At 36.3% G+C, this 16,900-nt stretch overlaps 1 protein-coding gene across 3 annotated transcripts; it reads right to left on the reverse strand.

The window, feature by feature from the left end:
• Nucleotides 1–215: 215 nt before the first annotated feature.
• LOC140225197 (anoctamin-10-like) lies at nucleotides 216–15,514 on the reverse strand. Of its 3 annotated transcripts, none has more exons than XM_072303095.1 (13): nucleotides 15,124–15,514; nucleotides 14,168–14,415; nucleotides 12,834–13,113; nucleotides 11,838–12,130; nucleotides 10,827–10,988; nucleotides 9,945–9,995; nucleotides 8,275–8,482; nucleotides 7,364–7,494; nucleotides 5,797–5,886; nucleotides 4,943–5,146; nucleotides 4,421–4,612; nucleotides 3,223–3,471; nucleotides 216–927 (listed from the first exon to the last, which is right to left on the reverse strand). In XM_072303095.1, exons 2-13 carry the CDS (start codon nucleotides 14,399–14,401, stop codon nucleotides 898–900), a joined length of 2,124 nt encoding a protein of 707 aa, XP_072159196.1. In that variant the 5' UTR covers nucleotides 14,402–14,415; nucleotides 15,124–15,514; the 3' UTR covers nucleotides 216–897. The 3 variants fall into 3 exon arrangements, with proteins under 3 accessions (XP_072159196.1, XP_072159197.1, XP_072159198.1); XM_072303096.1 differs by lacking the exon at nucleotides 15,124–15,514 and adding an exon at nucleotides 14,838–15,059; XM_072303097.1 differs by lacking the exon at nucleotides 9,945–9,995 and having other exon boundaries at nucleotides 15,124–15,511.
• Between the last annotated feature and the right edge of the window lie 1,386 nt (nucleotides 15,515–16,900).

Consider the following 16,900-nt stretch of genomic DNA (forward strand, 5'->3'; position numbering starts at 1 on the left):
ACTACAGTGTCTGTTATTTCTAAATCTGAGTTTTTGACTTCTCAAAATAACAATTTTTGACTTTTATTTTATTAGTTCAAGCTGAGTTCTGCAATTTGTAATTGACACTTGATGTTACTGACTTATTCTGGTCAGCTAACAAAGGCTAAGTAGCCTCAAAAGTTCAAGGAATTTGGGAAAGCTTTTCTTGAAATTTGGAATGAATTGTCAGATACATTATTGCATATTCTTTTAATTTTGTAAAAAAAATTCCTTAAAAAAGGACACATTCATATTAAACTAGGTAAAAAGGATTGGTATAACAATAGTAAAATACAGATTTGTGAGTGAATATTTGTTAAAACTTAAACTTTTTTACAAATTTACTTTAAAAAAAATGAATAAATAAATAAATATAACATTCTTTTCAACTCTTAAAACTGATAACAGCACAATTTCATACTTCACATCACTCTTTTTTTTTAAAAAAAAATATAATGAATAAATAAATAAATAAATAAATAAATAAAGTTAAAGAAAACACGAATTGGTCATTGGGCTCATTTCAACAAGCTATACTATTTTCTTTATTAAGTGTCTATTTTGGAACTTTCAAAAAACAAAAACATAAAACTTTGAAGCACTTAATAACTTGAAACAAAATATGTAAGTCTAAAGCTATCACAACTCATGAAACAATTAGCAACAAGCTTTTTAGAAAATCATCAGTAAATTAAAAATCAGTAAAATACAACACGTACAAGGCACACATTTAGATGAGTCATGTGATAAAGAGTAAATAAAAAAATTATGGTAAATTTTAGAATCAGAGATAAAAGCAAAATTGTGACATTGATGTTCAGTTTTATAACTTGGATTCTGTCCAGTCCACTTATTAAATTTGTGATGTAGTTGCCTTCATTGCTCTTTAATAGAAGTTGATCGTCGCTGGAAAAAAGAATGAAATAAAGTTAAAATCATCTTAACTTACCTACTTTTGCGACTCAAAAACTTGAGTACCATTGAAAAGCTGGGAGTAGGGTCTTTTCAACAGAACATTGACTTTTTTCCTATAATGCTTAGGATTCCTAAGAAAAAACTCTTTGGTGTCCTATTAAATTTTGGAGTCGACAGGCAGAAAGTTTCATTATAGTTTAAACATTTCTGAATCCACATATGACAGATTTAAAAGAAACAACTTTCATCCTTTTTAGATCCCCCTGTATATTAAAATATATGGTCGAGACTAAAAGATCAGCTCCAAATGTTATTAAATTAGAAGTGTCGTCAGCTAAGTTGGCAGTTGTTTACTTTCTGTTTACAAGCGAGCGCTATGTTGTGGTTTAATAACAATCAAGGATTGGCAGCGGCATGATTGTGAACAACGCTGCTGCTGAATGGAGAAAGGTGAATGCGTGAGACAGTCAGAAGTAACAACTGGCAACTTAGCTGACAACACTTCTACTTATTTTATCTTCCTTTTCATTAATATGTAGGTGCTCAACTAATTCCTTAGCGCTTAGATATTAGTAAAGTACCGTATAGCTCCGCAGATAAGACGCACTTTTTTCCCCATTTTAAGCGCCCAAAATCGGGGGTGCGTCTTATACGCGAAACTCGTGCAAATTGCATACCTCACAGGCGCGCCTAAGCAGATAATCGTTCCCCCTGGCCCCTCCTTGCTATATCTCACAACCCCAACGCGTACCATCCTCTTATCTCTATAAACACACTGGTCTGAGTCTAACTGAACGATAGTGACCCATTCCTGCCAACCGACACTCTTTTTTTGCTTTTGAAGGAGTGCAAACAAAGCATAAATTGCCCAACGCATGCCTTCTTTGCAAAACCGCGAACGTAAACACCTTTTTCGACTCGCAATCTGACCAGAGCTAGAATTGAATCTGGCCCATGGTGGGGGGAAGCGTCAGGAAATAGGCCGCGTCTCCTTCGATTCATCGCCATCGAACAATCGAAAGTGGCCACCTGTTGACAAGGTCAATGGCTCACTGCATTTTCGGCACGCGCCGCATGCAGCGCTGGCGCGGCGCAGCGGAAGACATGTCAATCGCCCACTCAATCCCCGCTGTTATCGCAATTTTAATCTCCCTTTCTTAAAGATTTGAGCTTCCTTTGAGGAAAGATCCTTTTTGCTTTAATTCTTTTTTCGTATCAATGGCTCTGCCTTTCCCTCTTTTCAAACTCGACGCTGCTGCTTTGAGAAAGGGTACAGTAGGGGGTGGGGTTGGGACGATGACCGCGGGTCTTAATTCAAACAATCGGCGTGATTTCACGCCTCATTAGGACTGGAGGAGGGGAGCATGCCGATGCCGATCCCAGTTCCGACTCCGACGCTGAGTCAGTGGCTACCGGCGAGTCAAGCGATGATGAGTATGACACGGAGTGCGAGGCGGAGAGCGACTGAAACCGTCAATGATCCTCTTTCATGTAAATTTTAGAAAATAAATTTGGAAATCAAGAGATTTTTCCCAGGAATGTTGTTTGTTATTTCTTTCTTCTCCTTTGCATTTTTCCATCAAAAACCGCGTCTTATACGCGAGTATTTATTTTTTTCTTTTTTTGCCCCCTCAAAATCCGGGGTGCGTCTTATCTGCAGGGGCGTCTTATCTGCGGAGCTATACGGTACATAAAATGGCCTGAGTTTCTGATCCAAATTATCCTTTTTTGAGAGCTTAATGGCAGCATTCCTCTTATTTGCTTTGACATTCTAGGGCAGTTCAAGCCAAAACGTTTGCAAAATGCTCAACCAAAGGATGACACTATTATCAAAATTTTCAGTCATTTGGCACTAGGGTCCTTATTTCTATAGACGGTCACATATTAAGCTCAGTTTCTGTGAACAAAATGAGCCCATCATAATAGGTCATCAATGCGACTGTTGAGTCTCATTTCCAATCAAAATTGAAAGGTGCCTTTAAGTTTTAATCAGCATAAGCTGCAAGCAGAGAATCAATCGTTGCTCTGTCTGTTGGTGGATTAAGTTGATTATAAAAAGTGGCCTTTTTTAATTTTGATCCGCAAAATTCAACAAACTCATCAATGATCCACTTTGATGGGCTCATTTCAACCGTGGAAACCAAGCCGTAGGAATGGAGCAAGTAAACTTTTGTTTTGAAAATCCAAACATCCCTGCTTAAGATCAATCAATCTTCGAAGTTGATATTTGAGCAATGGGAATTACTCTTAATACAAATTAAGTAAATGTACAGAATGGTCTTTTACCTGATTTTTGAGGGCTTGTCTTGATTGGAAATTAAACTTTGCGAGAGCTTCTCGAACCCACTGGGGCTTATCTGGAATGACTAGACTCATAACTTGCCGGATTGCGAACAGCAAATGTTCTAGTCCGATGCAGACAAGACACCATTCGAAAGAACTAAGACTGGACCTCCAATTGGACATGGACGGAGAAATATACAACAGGGCACAGTTAGTCATCACAGAAATGGTACAAAGGACTTCAAATGCACGCTGTCAACAGAGAAGAAGAGATCAATTAATATTGGTAACAGTTATGTACTAGACAACAGGCCGCTTTGTGGCTGGGTGTGTTTGGGTCGTTCACAGCCCGGCCATCATCAGCGACTTTGGAGTTTGTCTCAGTCCTCAAAATGGCCAAGCTGTTAAGGACCCAAGCATGTCCAGCTACTAAGTTTTACTTTAAGTAATGCACGGAAGTGAATACATTTTTTTTGGACAAATTTATCTCCTTACTCCACTGTCTTCAACACTCCGAGCATATATACAGGGCAATTACTGCAAAGCCTAGCGAATAATATCAGTAGGATCGGCGTAGAAAAAATTATAGCATCCACTGACTTAATAAATGTGCCATTCACCTTACTCCTTAATAAGATGTGACTCCCTTAACTTTCTACATGGAGATTCAGTGATTGAACACACAATATTACTCAGAAATGTGGAAAATGCTGCGGAAATATGGAAGTTTGACTAGCATTTCGGAAAATTGAGAGGGAAAATTTGACAGCAAAGAAAAATCCCAGATACACACAGCAAGCCACAGGCAGCTAAGGAATTCCTACAACCCCGGAAGTGAAATAGAATTGATTTGGAAATGCTAACAGAGGACCATGACCCCAAAAATTTCTGGATTTCTTCCTGGATTGCTAGGAATCTTTAAAACAAAAAATTTTTCAATGTCTTCAAGGCAATTCGTTCAGTTTTTTTTAGGTCTTTAGGACATTTATGAACCTGGAGGCATAGAAACCTCAATTCAGAGAAAAATATGGTGGCTGATCCTATTGTACTCTTCAGATGCCTTACAAAATTTAATTGAAACTTCTTCATTTTCAACAATTTATAGATTCTCATTTTTCTTCTTTAGTTTCAATAATTAGGTAAGGATTTAGGCGCAGACTATTTTTAAATTACTTTAAAATAATAATGTTCATGGTCGTACTTGCCAAGCTCCTATATCCTTGACCCTTCTTGATAAAGGTCTTTGGTAAATGCGGCAAAGCTTAAATGCATCAGATCTAATTTCAAAGAGATTGTTCACCACAGCCCAAAACGCTGCCATAGGATAAACAGCAGCAAACAGTGTAACATAGCCAAACTGTATGAACAGTTCCAAGTAGTCATCGTACGTTCCCTGTAACAGATAAATTAAGAGAAGAACTAAGAAACATGCATGTTATATTCAGTTAGATAGTAGGTAAGACTAAATGAGATCTTAGCAAGTCCATCTAAACATGGTTTCTGGTGACTACCTTTTTGGTCTGAGAGAACTCAACCATACCCAACCATAGGGGTTTATCTTGAAAGCTCTCAACACAGTCAGATTAAAATAAGTATCGCTATTGTTAAAGCTTACCATTCTCTTAAATATCCTAAAAAATGAAACACAAGTATTATTGGGTGAAATTTGTATCAAAGTGCGTTACATGATGAGTTACTCTTTACATGGATGATAAAGCCTCACCTCATATGGGTCCATTGAACTCTCCCGGCGAGCCTGATCAATTCTGCTATCTTCGGGTTCAAGCTCTGGAATGTCCAAATTGATGTGAATGTCGAGATCTTCATTCCCCTCATCACCTCCTTTTGGGTTAAGTAGATTTACATAGTCTTCATGCACCGACCTTTTTAATTTTTGTTTCCGTTTGAATTTCACGAGGTTTCCAAACTGTTGAACATGAACATACAGCAAACTGAATCAGTTTAGAAGAGATAGTACCCTGTAATATAGAACACAGCTGGAAAGTTTGTAAGTAACATCTCAGCTCTCATTTTTTGCAACATAACAAAAACAGGAGATTCTGAGGATAAACATGATCAGTTTTTCCATCATCTCTCGGTTTTTGAGATAGCTGTTCATTCTATCTTAAAGTTCTACCAAGAGACTAATGCAAAGCACAATTCTGAAGACACTGAGTTGATTAAAGTATAATTTTCTGTTATCATCTTTCTTGTTGTCATGCGATACTAGAAACAAAGTTTTTCGGTCCGCAGGGCAAAAATTTCTGAGGTGTGACAACTAGTAATTTGACTTACTATTCAACCTACGATTTTTGGTCGAAGGCAGGCTACTTTGTGTTATGTTGAAAAAAAGAATATCTAGGGCTCACTTCAGTGATGCAAAACCAATATTCATAAGTATTTCCTCCAAAATTTTAGGTATTGTACAGAAAAATTACAAAGGGTTGATTTTGGCTATAAAAGAGGTCCTTCCAAGTGAGGAAAAAGGAATGGTCATTAGAATTGTACCTACAAGTTGTGTGGCAAAAATGAGGAATGTTGGAGGCAAATAGAAAAAAGTCTTGACAACAGAATTACCTTCAACCAATAACAGCGAAAAGCAAATGGAAGTATTGATTCTTGTACGTTGTTTATGGCTTGAAATATTATTAACATAGTTGCCAATTGCTGAAAAAGAAGACAAAGTGACATTGGTGAATAAAGTAAGAATAAGAATTAAAATTAGAATTTCTTTAAAGTAATGACAGGCTAAGATAGGAAAAGAGTAAGCAGTGAAGGACTAAGTTTAAATGTCATGGAAGCAAAATTGCACGAAAAATTAAGACAGGAACTCATGGAAATAAGCTAAAGAAACAATGATATCCTGATCGGTTTTAAATTTTCTGAAAAACCCGCTTATAATGGTTTTTTTGACACTCTGACTGCTGCGATGGTTATTCATAACGATTGTTAACAGCCAAGAGAGTTTGCTTAGCACCATCAAGCTACAGATCACAGATCCGTTTAACATTATCCCTGTCACAATAGAGAGAGTCTCTTCCATTGACCTTCTTCTAACAGGATAGTCCAAAAGACCAAGCGTTGTTGATGTGCTGTAGAAAGATCCTTTGAAAGATTAGACCAATAACAAGTCATAAGTCAAATCTCCTGTCATTTGAACGAATAATTCATCAGGCTTGTTAACAGAGTTTGTTTTTTCTCTTCATACCCCTCCCTTAGTTCCGCCCCAAAAAGCAGGGTCATTAAAAAAAGTTCCATTCTTCAAGACTTCGAGTAATCATCAATAGGTCAGTTACCCCACTCATAGAATCTTGTTTTGATAATTTCAGATTGTACAACAACAAAAAATAATAAGATCTGTCCAAAAACCTAGTTCCTAGGTCCCAGATTGACGGAAGTATTGTCCGACAAAAACTACAGCATATAATGTCACTCATCATACTGCCGTGCTAAGGAAGAACGCCGTATGAACATTCGAGAGTTGCCAAATTGTCTTCAATAAAATGTTTATTTTTGTGAAAAGATATGTATATTTTCCCTTGAAAATTTCAGGAACTTTAGGTGAAATTGCGAACAAAATCATCTGGAAAATTGGAAGGATATTAATCATAAGTTTACCAGAAAATTCGTGGTTTATCAAAGGAAATTTGGCAACGCCTGAAGGTTCATGCGGCGTTCTTTCTTAGCACGGCAGCATAGTGGTGCATACCATTGTTTCTTCCACCTTGGTTTCATCCATGTTCAAAAAGGAGGAACAGTGTAGATGACCACTAAGTAATTGATGAATCAAAGGTGGAAGAAACCACGGTGTGTGCTACCGCGGTGGATGACATCATACACCGATTTTTTTGAGGGGCAATATCTCTGTTAATATTTAATGTAGAAACTAGACATTTAAAGAGATCTCATTATTTTTTGCTCATCTATACACCATTAAAACACGATTTTGTGATGAATGCAACTGATCAATTGGCAACATTAATATGTCGTGAACACCATGAATTAGGTACTCCTTGAGACTCTTTGATTAAGTTCGCCACTCTTTGTTGTTGACTCATGGTTTTAGAACTAAATCAAGGAGAGGGACGAGGAGGCAATGTAAAAATCAAGTGATTGGTAATCAATAAAAAATTGAGATATTCACCGTTCGCAGGAGCTCCAAGTCTTTCATATAAAATGCAACATAAAAAAGAGACATAAAATTATTTACAAATTCAAAAAGGACTAGTTTGGTAACACGGTGCCGATCAAACTGTGCTTGCGTGCGATGGTTTTCTGAAAAAAAAGGAAAAGAATGAGAATGAATTTTGAGTGTAATTATGAGCCAATTCTATTTGTTGGTTTTAATTAATTGTGATAAGTTGGATAGTTAAAGAGAAATTAATAAGATCACCGATTGTTGAACATGGAAAAAATGAAATTCCTGATTTAACAATTTTATGGTTAAAAAAAGTGTCCGACATGCCTCAATGTAGATTTTACAATAGAAAAATGCTAAATTAACCACCCCTGTGGTTAAATTAGCTTTCCACTATTGTAAAATGTACCTTAAAAACATGTCGGACACATTTTTTAACAATTTACATACTTGTTAAATCAGCAATCCATTTTTTCCGTGAACACAAATTTATCATTGCTAACATGTGATACAGACAGAGATACGTTTTTAAAACTGTGCACAAATGACATGATTCGTCCCTTCGGCCAAATTATCACAAGAGGCAAGTTTGGACACTACGTTGTCAGACATCTCAATATTGTTTTAATTATTTCTTTAAAACTTTCACATTTACTTTCAGGAAATTTCAGGGATTAATTTAAATGATAAGAGAAACGTTTGGTAAAATTTTCCAGTGATCCTGTTCATCAGTTTTTCCATAAAAAAATGAACAAGCTTGAAAAGTAAACAACATAGTGCCTGAGCATAAATAGCCCGCTTGTGATATTTTGGCTAGCGGGTGACGAATTATTGTTGCACCAATGTTCAACATCCCTTTTCTGAGAAGAGATAGTTACACGCACCCAAAATTGATCAGGAAAGCAACCAATACTAACCCCATTCAGTCAGGAAATTCGCCAGAGTTCTGTAGTACTTGTTCATGATATAGACAAGAGCGGCATAAATCGTACTTGGAACGTAAATCGCTAATGGATGAGAATGATTCATGTAACGGACCGATTCCTCACACCAAAATGAAACTAGCATGACAATGAATGCACCACACATACAAAGAATCACCAGAGGAAAAGATACGCAGTACATCTGGAAATTAAACAAAGGATGATAACTCACAATTAATGCGCTACTATGGTAAAGCATCGATTAGCTGTACACCAAAGAAGCATGAACATAGTTTTGTGTGTGTATTCATTACTCAAATGTGTCTCAATTCTTTGGTGATTTAGGCATGTAAAAAAATCACAACCATGGTAAATGATGATTCAGAAGAGGATAGAAGCTCTTTTCAATTTAATGAAGAAAATAAACTTACTTCCTTCTATGGAGATCACTTAAATTGCATAATGTACTAAGTAGTAAATGGCTCTGTTGTAGGTGCGTCAAATGGGAAATGGAAGGTCAAATCGGGAATGTCATGTGAGAAAAAATTATGGATGGCGTAAGTCCGCAATCACATACAATCTCGTTTGTGGTGTCTCAAAATCTCCGCCTCTATGTTACTTTTTTAAAGGAGAACAAATTGACATCATTCCTTGAAGTTTATGCAGAATTTTCTTCGCACAGAGAAGACAAATCACGGCAGTTTTAAAGAATTGCCGTTGAGTAGTTTTCTGTTTAAAAAATAAAGTATAACAGGAAGTCTGCAACGTTGCAAACTGAGTTATGTGATTCCCGACTTACACCGTCATTAAGTAAAATATTGTTCTTGTACGGAGTAAAACACAAACAAATGGGCAACCGAGGCTAAAAACAAACAGAATGCCTGGGACATTTTGGGGACGTTTTTGGGTTTCAACCCCTTCTTCGACCAGGAAATCCATCGGCATTCGTTCAGGCATTCTGTTTGTTTTTAGCCTTGGTTTCCCATTTGCTTTCGTTTTGTTTTGTTAAATTATTCCCACTAGTTTTGTGTATCATCATTCTTTTCCTGGTCGAGGAGAAGGTTGTATCCACGCGAAAACGTCTCAAGCATTCTGTTAGTTTTTAGCCTTGGTTTCCTATTTTCTTGCGTTTTGTTTCATTAAATTATTTGGGTTATTTTTGTGTATCATTATTATTGTTCTTATAAAGGAGAAAAATAAGAAAATTTTAGGCGACATACAGTCGTGAAAGCATTGAGAATAAAGAGAGGAGCGATCAACTGAATGTCACAATATTTTAACAGAGGGCAGTTTGAATTTAAATTACTGGTGCAATAGAGGTGGGCATTAGTACTAGAGAAGGGACCGATGATGAGGAGAACTAGAGAAACTGTCATTTGTAATTGCAAAGTGATCTCCAAAATCAGCATGCAACAACCATCTCCTATTGCTAAAAAAATTACTGACAACAATTCAAAAGCAGTCATGCGTGCAAAGCACTGGTAAAACAAAAGATTTTGTATCTGCACAATTCACATTGCATTTTGAGATATTTTAAGGCTGAGGCTTGTTCTAGTGTGAGAAAGCTTTAAGTGATGATGTGGCTTTTTGAAAATACTCTTGATCTCTCATGAACTGATGGAGTATGTGCTTGACATTCAAGAGGGGACTCAACCTGCACTTACCTGCCAGGAAACCTCTGATCTAGATAGAGAGGAATCTGGATATTCTACTCCCTATTGAACAAAAGTATACAGAAATGAGAAATCAAAATTGAATGGATGAGACACAATAATTGTCGCTCCATTAACGTAAGGGTGTAACTTAATTTTCACGTGTGCCTTGAAAAGCATTGTTATGCGGGCGACAAGGCTTGTTACCTCCAAAAGTAGTACTGCCCTCCCGTTAATGAAGCGACAGCAGGTCATGACAACAGAGAAGAGCACACGTTCCAATTTTTTCTTGGGTCAGTTTGTAACAGAATCCAATGAAAAGATATTTTTCAGCAGATTAGTAATTTAAGAAACCATTATCCACATTCTGAAAGGAGCATGTTTATACTTGTGATTTTCAGTACATGCATAAGTCAAAAGACAAATCAAGTGGTTTTTAGAAGCAAAACACACAAACCCTTCAAACGCATTCCTTTCACTACAAACCTTTCGACAATGAGAGTACAAAAATGCGTATCAAGATTGCAATGTTTCAAAATCTCTGCTCATCTTCTACTTTTCGAGAGAAGACTGAACCTACATCATGGCTTAGAATTTTCACAAGGCTAGGAAAAATCAGCTACATCTTCAAGAAATGACATGGATTATTTTCTATTCAGAGAATGACGTATGACAGGAAGTCTGCAATGTTGTAAACTATGATACGCATTTCTGCAGTTTCACCGTGAAGTTCACCGCAGTTCGTGGTGCGAACACATTGTAAGCACTAGCCTAGTATAGAAACATTTACAAAAGTAATAAGAATCCCCCAAAAAAATAATTAGTCATGAAGTATGATAAAATTTGTTTAGTTTCAAGAAATAAAATTAGGACAACTTTTACAGGTTAAATTACCTTTGCATTGGTTTTCCATCTCGGATACTGAGGCTGAAAGCGGCCTGTAATATGATCAATTGCCATTTGACCCTGGAAATTGGGCCTAGGTTCATCATCTAAACTTGTCAGACTAATTGTCCCCCACTGGTATGCCAATTCTGAACACTTCCTTCTCCACATCTAATTATTGCAAAAAAATTACAAATAAATGAAGACAAATACGATAAAATAGAAAATTGAAAATACATTCCAATGGAATGGAATAAATTAGATTGATAGGTAATATTTGATTATTCTGGAAAACGGACCTCAATATAACTTAGCTAACTGGAATATCCCTCTGTAGAACTGGTTCAATATAGGTGGTTGGTGCAGTAAGAGGAAGTGCATCATCACTCTTTTGCTGGTAAAACTGGAGATGGAAAGAGGAGACAAAAGCCCCACTGGTTACTACATAAATTCATGTTGGAAGGTGGCATTTTCCGATATGAAATTCGTTTTTTCTTTTCTTTCCTTAGTTCTAACAAGGAAAAATAAAGGAGTTTTTTCTTTCCTACTTCTTTAGAACAGTAATTTCCGTCAGAAAAATTTAAAAATACTATTAAAAGGGGAAAGTAATTACGAGAAGTTCTGTTCAAGGTAACTATTGAATCTTCTGCAGCAGTTCCAGTTATTTATCTCAAATTATTTAACACTTTTTACATCAGGTTTACATGATAACTTTCTTTTTTGATTCGCTGACTTTCTCTGACTTAGTTTGCTTTCCCTGACTCCAAAATTTTCGAATTCCTCAACTTTCCCTGACCTTTGAAGACAGCTTCCACTTCCATGTTTTTCCTTTCAGTAACACTGATTTCTGCTAAATGCTACTTGCTAAAGTCCCTCACTTTTTTAGGTTTTCTAGACAACCAGAAACTCTGTACATGGAAGATTTGATGAGGCAGGAAAAAAGCTGGCAAAGAAAAAAGTTTGTGGTGCAAGAAGTTTCAGTGAACAAATATTCACTTTTATTACTTGGAACAGACTTACCTCTAAAAATCCAGTGGCCCACAAGACGTTGAAAACACAAAAAAATGCGAGCATCTCCGGAGATAGCAATAATTGGTAAAAGCCAAAAACCATCGGTAGCACAAGTGCAGTGGTGTAAAATCCTAAAAAGTGAAAGTAGAGAGCAACAGATTCTCCAAAGTACAACTTTATTTCATTGAATGGCTGATGACCAAACGGAGCGAGGTACCACTGTGTTCCAAGTTTTCGGACATTTTCTTCATCATGAAGAGGAAAAACTTGGACGATAAGTCCCCAATGAAGAAGAGCACTGACTGAAATCAAAGAAAAGATGAGATAAGTGACTTGGTAAAAGTGGAAGGTGACGTTGATTCTCAAATACTGTATGTGAGAGCCTCTGATTATACAGCAAAATGCTTTTTCGTACCTTAGTTTGATTTGGAATGTTATAGTGTAATGATCTCAAATTTTTAAGGAGGGGGGATGAGTATTTGTTGTTTCAGACCAAAGATGGCTTTGTTTTTGAGATTTGAGTAAGTTTTTTGCTTTTAAGTGATTGATTCTTGACTAATGATTGCATATCAAATGCAGATTGGTCCTGTTTTTCAACTACATATGAAAATTAAATATCTGGAGAAAATCTACAAAAAATATATTCTTCTCGTTACTTTCTATTTCAATTTTTACTCCGTTTAATATGTTATATAGGAACTAGGAACTACCCTAAAAAAGGGCAATCTGGTCTATTTCCTTCTTTTAAATTACTTTTTCTGAGCTCAGATGTTTAGAAACAGATCTATTGAAACAACTTTTACAATTGTTCTCGATAATTCTCATTACTCACATTTAAATATTTTTGAGATTGACCCATTCAATTACAGAAATTGCAGATAAAAGCTGATGAATCATCTTCACTGTAAGATGGTATATCTTTGGCACAACAATCTGGTACAAAGAGACAACAATCTGGTATCTGGTACAAGGAGATAGGAAAAATTTTAAAAAAAAATTACTTACTGATCGACTGTCCCTCATAAAACTTTAAGTGAGGATACCCTGGTAAATAGGACTCCTCTGCAAGCGCTCTGATATTTTCAAGTTCGTAGCGGACAATACTTTGTTTCTCAGCACTGGTAAAAATGTCCTCAACTGGTCCATCATACAGTAGAAACTCCTCCAGTTCTTTGACCACAAAGTGCCTGAGAATACCTCGTTTATCTCTTTTTCTGATTTCCAATTCTTCGGCTACTTCAAGTAGGAGATTACAAGTTGCAGCAACATGGACGAAGAGCTCAGCCTAAAATACAATGATTGATAGATATGACTTAATTGATAGATTGACTAATGATTGATTTGATAATGAGTGAGGAAATTTCAGCGCAAGAGGGAAAGTATTTCAGGAAGCAATTCGTCACTCATCGGACAAAAGATCATGTATCAATTTCCACATGAGCCCTGGAATCCATAGATTTATTTGTAAAACAGGGGGCACACGGACATTAAGAAGCCCTCATGTTACAGAGGCAACGGATTTTGGTAAAGGTGGGAGGAAAAATTAGAGTTTGAATTTCTGACCAAAAACACACTTCAGTATTCTAGGAAGATGTCTGCTGTTTAATGCAGTTTTGTACAGATAGTAGGAGTAAACATGCATTAAAATCTTTAAATGGCACACTAATACTTACAATAACTTTTTCTAAAAACTAAAATCTTGACAAGCGAACTTCAAATGGTTATAATTCCTGTTTTCATTTTTTACAATCTCATTTTTTGGCTTTAATTTTGCTAGAATGTTTGCATAACACTTTTCTGGGCATTCATCTCAATACTTTCCCAAATCTATAGTTTTTTATCACTAAGTTACATCGCTCATAGATTACAGACCGCAATTTTTTGGCATTTAAGACCCGTCCCTTTGATAAGATGACATATTTTTTGGTGGACTCTTCGCCTTAGGATCTCAAAAACAGTGGGAAACTGTCGAACAGATAGCTGGATAAAATTTGAAGTAATTTTAATGATGCAGTGACAAATAACACCGAAAAAATGAGGATAATAAATTTTGGACTTTGTGCGTTTTATACCAATAGAGAGGACTATATACCACTTACACTGATCCCCTCTCCCCCCTTATAACGCAGGTTCAAACACTCCCCCCCCCCCCCTAAAGCATTACGCACTCCTGAACGCTCCCCAAAGTCCTGGACACCACACCTTAAAGAGTCTTGATCTTCTTTGATCAAACAGCACTTGAAATTTTGCTTACAAGATCTAGCACTACCTCTAATGTATATAAGTCTACCGTGTTAAGATTATTCAACTGCATTCTCTTGCATATGGTAAAATATTACCTCATTTTCAGAGAAGGGGTGCCGACGGACTAAACATTCAGCGCCTCCTTCCCTCCTCAAGCCTCGAATTTTCTGCAGAACCCATTTGATGGTCAACGGTTTTATGTCGGCTGCAAACTGAATGACGATCTGAGTCGGAGGAAATCCAGTTGAGCGATTGTGTTCTGGAAGGGTTGACTGCTTGCTTGAGCTTGTGTCATGGTTCTTGGCGTGTGAAGGACGGACGTAGGCCATATTGGAGTCTTCATCTAGATTTGATGGAAAGCACAAGAAAAGAGCTGATATAAAACCTGAATGTTGACTGTAAAAAAAGCTTAAAACATTTTCTAACAGTTTTGGAGGGAAAAGAGTTTGCTCAGGTCAAAATGACCTCAAACAAATTGGACCGTTTTTAGTGATTCCGGCAGGCACTGAAAAGCCTCTGTCATAGATAAATCTTCAAAAAACATAGACCTACACAAAATTTGTGTGCTTTTCCTAAAATATGTGTCTCAGTACATATGTGTTATCTTAGTTGAGCACACCATCTTCCGCGATGATACTTAAAAAGATATTGGATGAATGCAGTCCACACAAGCTTACGTCATTTCACATCTTAATATCTATATATTTATTCAGACATTTGAATAGACAAAAAATTTAGAAACGAAAAAAGGTGCTAGCTTAGTACCTGCAGAATTTATAATTCAGAATGGATGCAAATGTGCTTGATGTCCGATAAAGTGTTGAAATGAATGAGAATGGTTTGGTGGCTTTTCAAGACAGTTAGCTTCAGAATAATTTTAATAGGAAACGTTAAAAAATCGGAACTGAACTCAAGTGACACAATTATTGTTGAAAGTTATTTTTAGATTCTTGGCAGGCATGATCTATACAATAAAAAATCCCAACTATGCACCAACTGGGCGGATTAGTTTTGCGAAGATTATGCAATAATTCACCAGAAAACCACTTACTTAGGTTGAGCTATGAATCACAAGAGATTTAGAACGTCGAGTAAGCAGAAACGAGTGAATTTTCCACGTATAAATCCTCGGACTTCGGGATTCACTTGAGCTTTCTAAGTTTCAACGGGACATGGTGGCGAAGTGAGGACGGTGAGTAAGTAAACAAACGCACAAGGTGACGAGTCCTTGAATTTTTCCGATATTTTATGACCGTAACAAAATGACTAATCTCATTCCAAGGCTGTAAAAGCTGTTGATGAAAAGGCTAAAGAGCTGACACAAAAGAAAACTCGGAAGAGAGAAGACAGGGGGGAAAACTTCAGCAGAAAGCCATAAAAATGCATGAAAATTCACTGATAACAGAAAGGTACCGATAAGACGCCAAATAAAAACAAACCCGACCTAACCTAAATCAATTAAACTCCTCCCTCTTTTTGCTGTTGTCAAGTTAGACTTTTTTTTAATATTTTATTAAGAACTAGAGAGATCTCATTTTCGGATTTAAGAAAGCCCAAAATTCAAACAAGGAGATAAGCACATCAAAAAATTCATGAGGTAGCTGGTAACTCTACGATTACGAGCTGATCACAAGTAAATAATCTGTATCATAAATTAAAAAATGATACTTGGAGTCAGTCTGACAACACTGCAATTACGAACTTCAATGAAATTCGACCGCGAAAATTTAATTACATCGGTACAGGTATCAGTTTCTTTACCACTGCATTGCCTTGGCCGAGAAGAGGAAGAAAAAAATGATAAGTTTTTTTTTTGTTTATAACCTCGAGGGTTCAACTGTCAAGCAAGCACTGTTGATGGTCAAACTTGAACTAAAGGCTGACAAATACCAATCCAGGGCCAAAGTGTAAAACCTCAGATCTCCATTGCAGGACATTGAGTATTTCTCTACTTGATAAATTAGGACAGGCAGTCTTCAGCAGCGCAGTATTTCATGAGTATTTTTGCAGTTCTATCGCTCCAAAATTCTAAAAGGCATTATGCCTGAGTTTCTGCTTGTTATCACCTTTTCTCCACAAACAGGGATTCAAACTTTTTACTTCAAAATTACCAGTAATTTTAAATGATCGGCTATTGATATAAGAATTTGATTAAATCATATTTCATGACACTCGATGGCTGCAAGTTTTCAGGAGGACTCTCATGACAATTCTTTTACCAAAGAGAGATGACTCAGACTCAGCTCATTCAATTTTTGGCACTAAATGCAGATTCCTTTAATAACTTTCCTTGTTCCAGAAAATCTAAGTGGGTTTCCCCACCCCAAGCGGAACTTTTCCAATGGAAATTGAATATATATTGAACTTTAGCGTAGACCTACTTTAAAAAAAAATTATTATATTTTTCGTAGATCTACAATCACCTGGTATTTAAAGTAAAATAATATAATATAATAAAATAAACTCACTTCTCTCCCTCGTTGAATTTTTTCTTTGTCTGGGATTACTATCGAATACCTCTTATTACTGAAATTTCTGTTCTTAACCAGGATTCTGTCGTGGTAAGAAGTAGTCAGAAGAGGACAGATTACCGGTGAAAGCTCATTATCAGTGATATTACTTTCTTCTCATTACAAAAAAAAATTCTTATTAGCCATGAGACTTGAAAAATTTGTTCCGAAAATCACTACTCATGTGACTTTTGATGTTCATAACTTGAATGAAATATTTTTTTCAAATTGATAAGATCGTTATTTTGAAATTAACACATAAAATTTTCAAAAACATAATAAAAAATTGGTATTACAAACTCATGACTCACGACTTTT

Source organism: Bemisia tabaci, chromosome 8 (genome assembly GCF_918797505.1).
Source record: "Bemisia tabaci chromosome 8, PGI_BMITA_v3".
Lineage (NCBI taxonomy): Eukaryota > Metazoa > Arthropoda > Insecta > Hemiptera > Aleyrodidae > Bemisia > Bemisia tabaci.

What these genes read in the sequence shown, in the direction of transcription:
- LOC140225197 (XM_072303095.1), bottom strand. Translation starts at nt 14,401, where the DNA reads ATGGCCTACGTCCGTCCTTCACACGCCAAGAACCATGACACAAGCTCA. An exon ending in GGGCCACTGGATTTTTAGAG is followed by an intron (nt 10,989 to 11,837) that starts GTAAGTCTGTTC and finishes TGCAATAATTAG; the next exon opens with ATGTGGAGAAGGAAGTGTTC. An exon ending in GATGGAAAACCAATGCAAAG is followed by an intron (nt 9,996 to 10,826) that starts GTAATTTAACCT and finishes TTTGTTCAATAG; the next exon opens with GGAGTAGAATATCCAGATTC.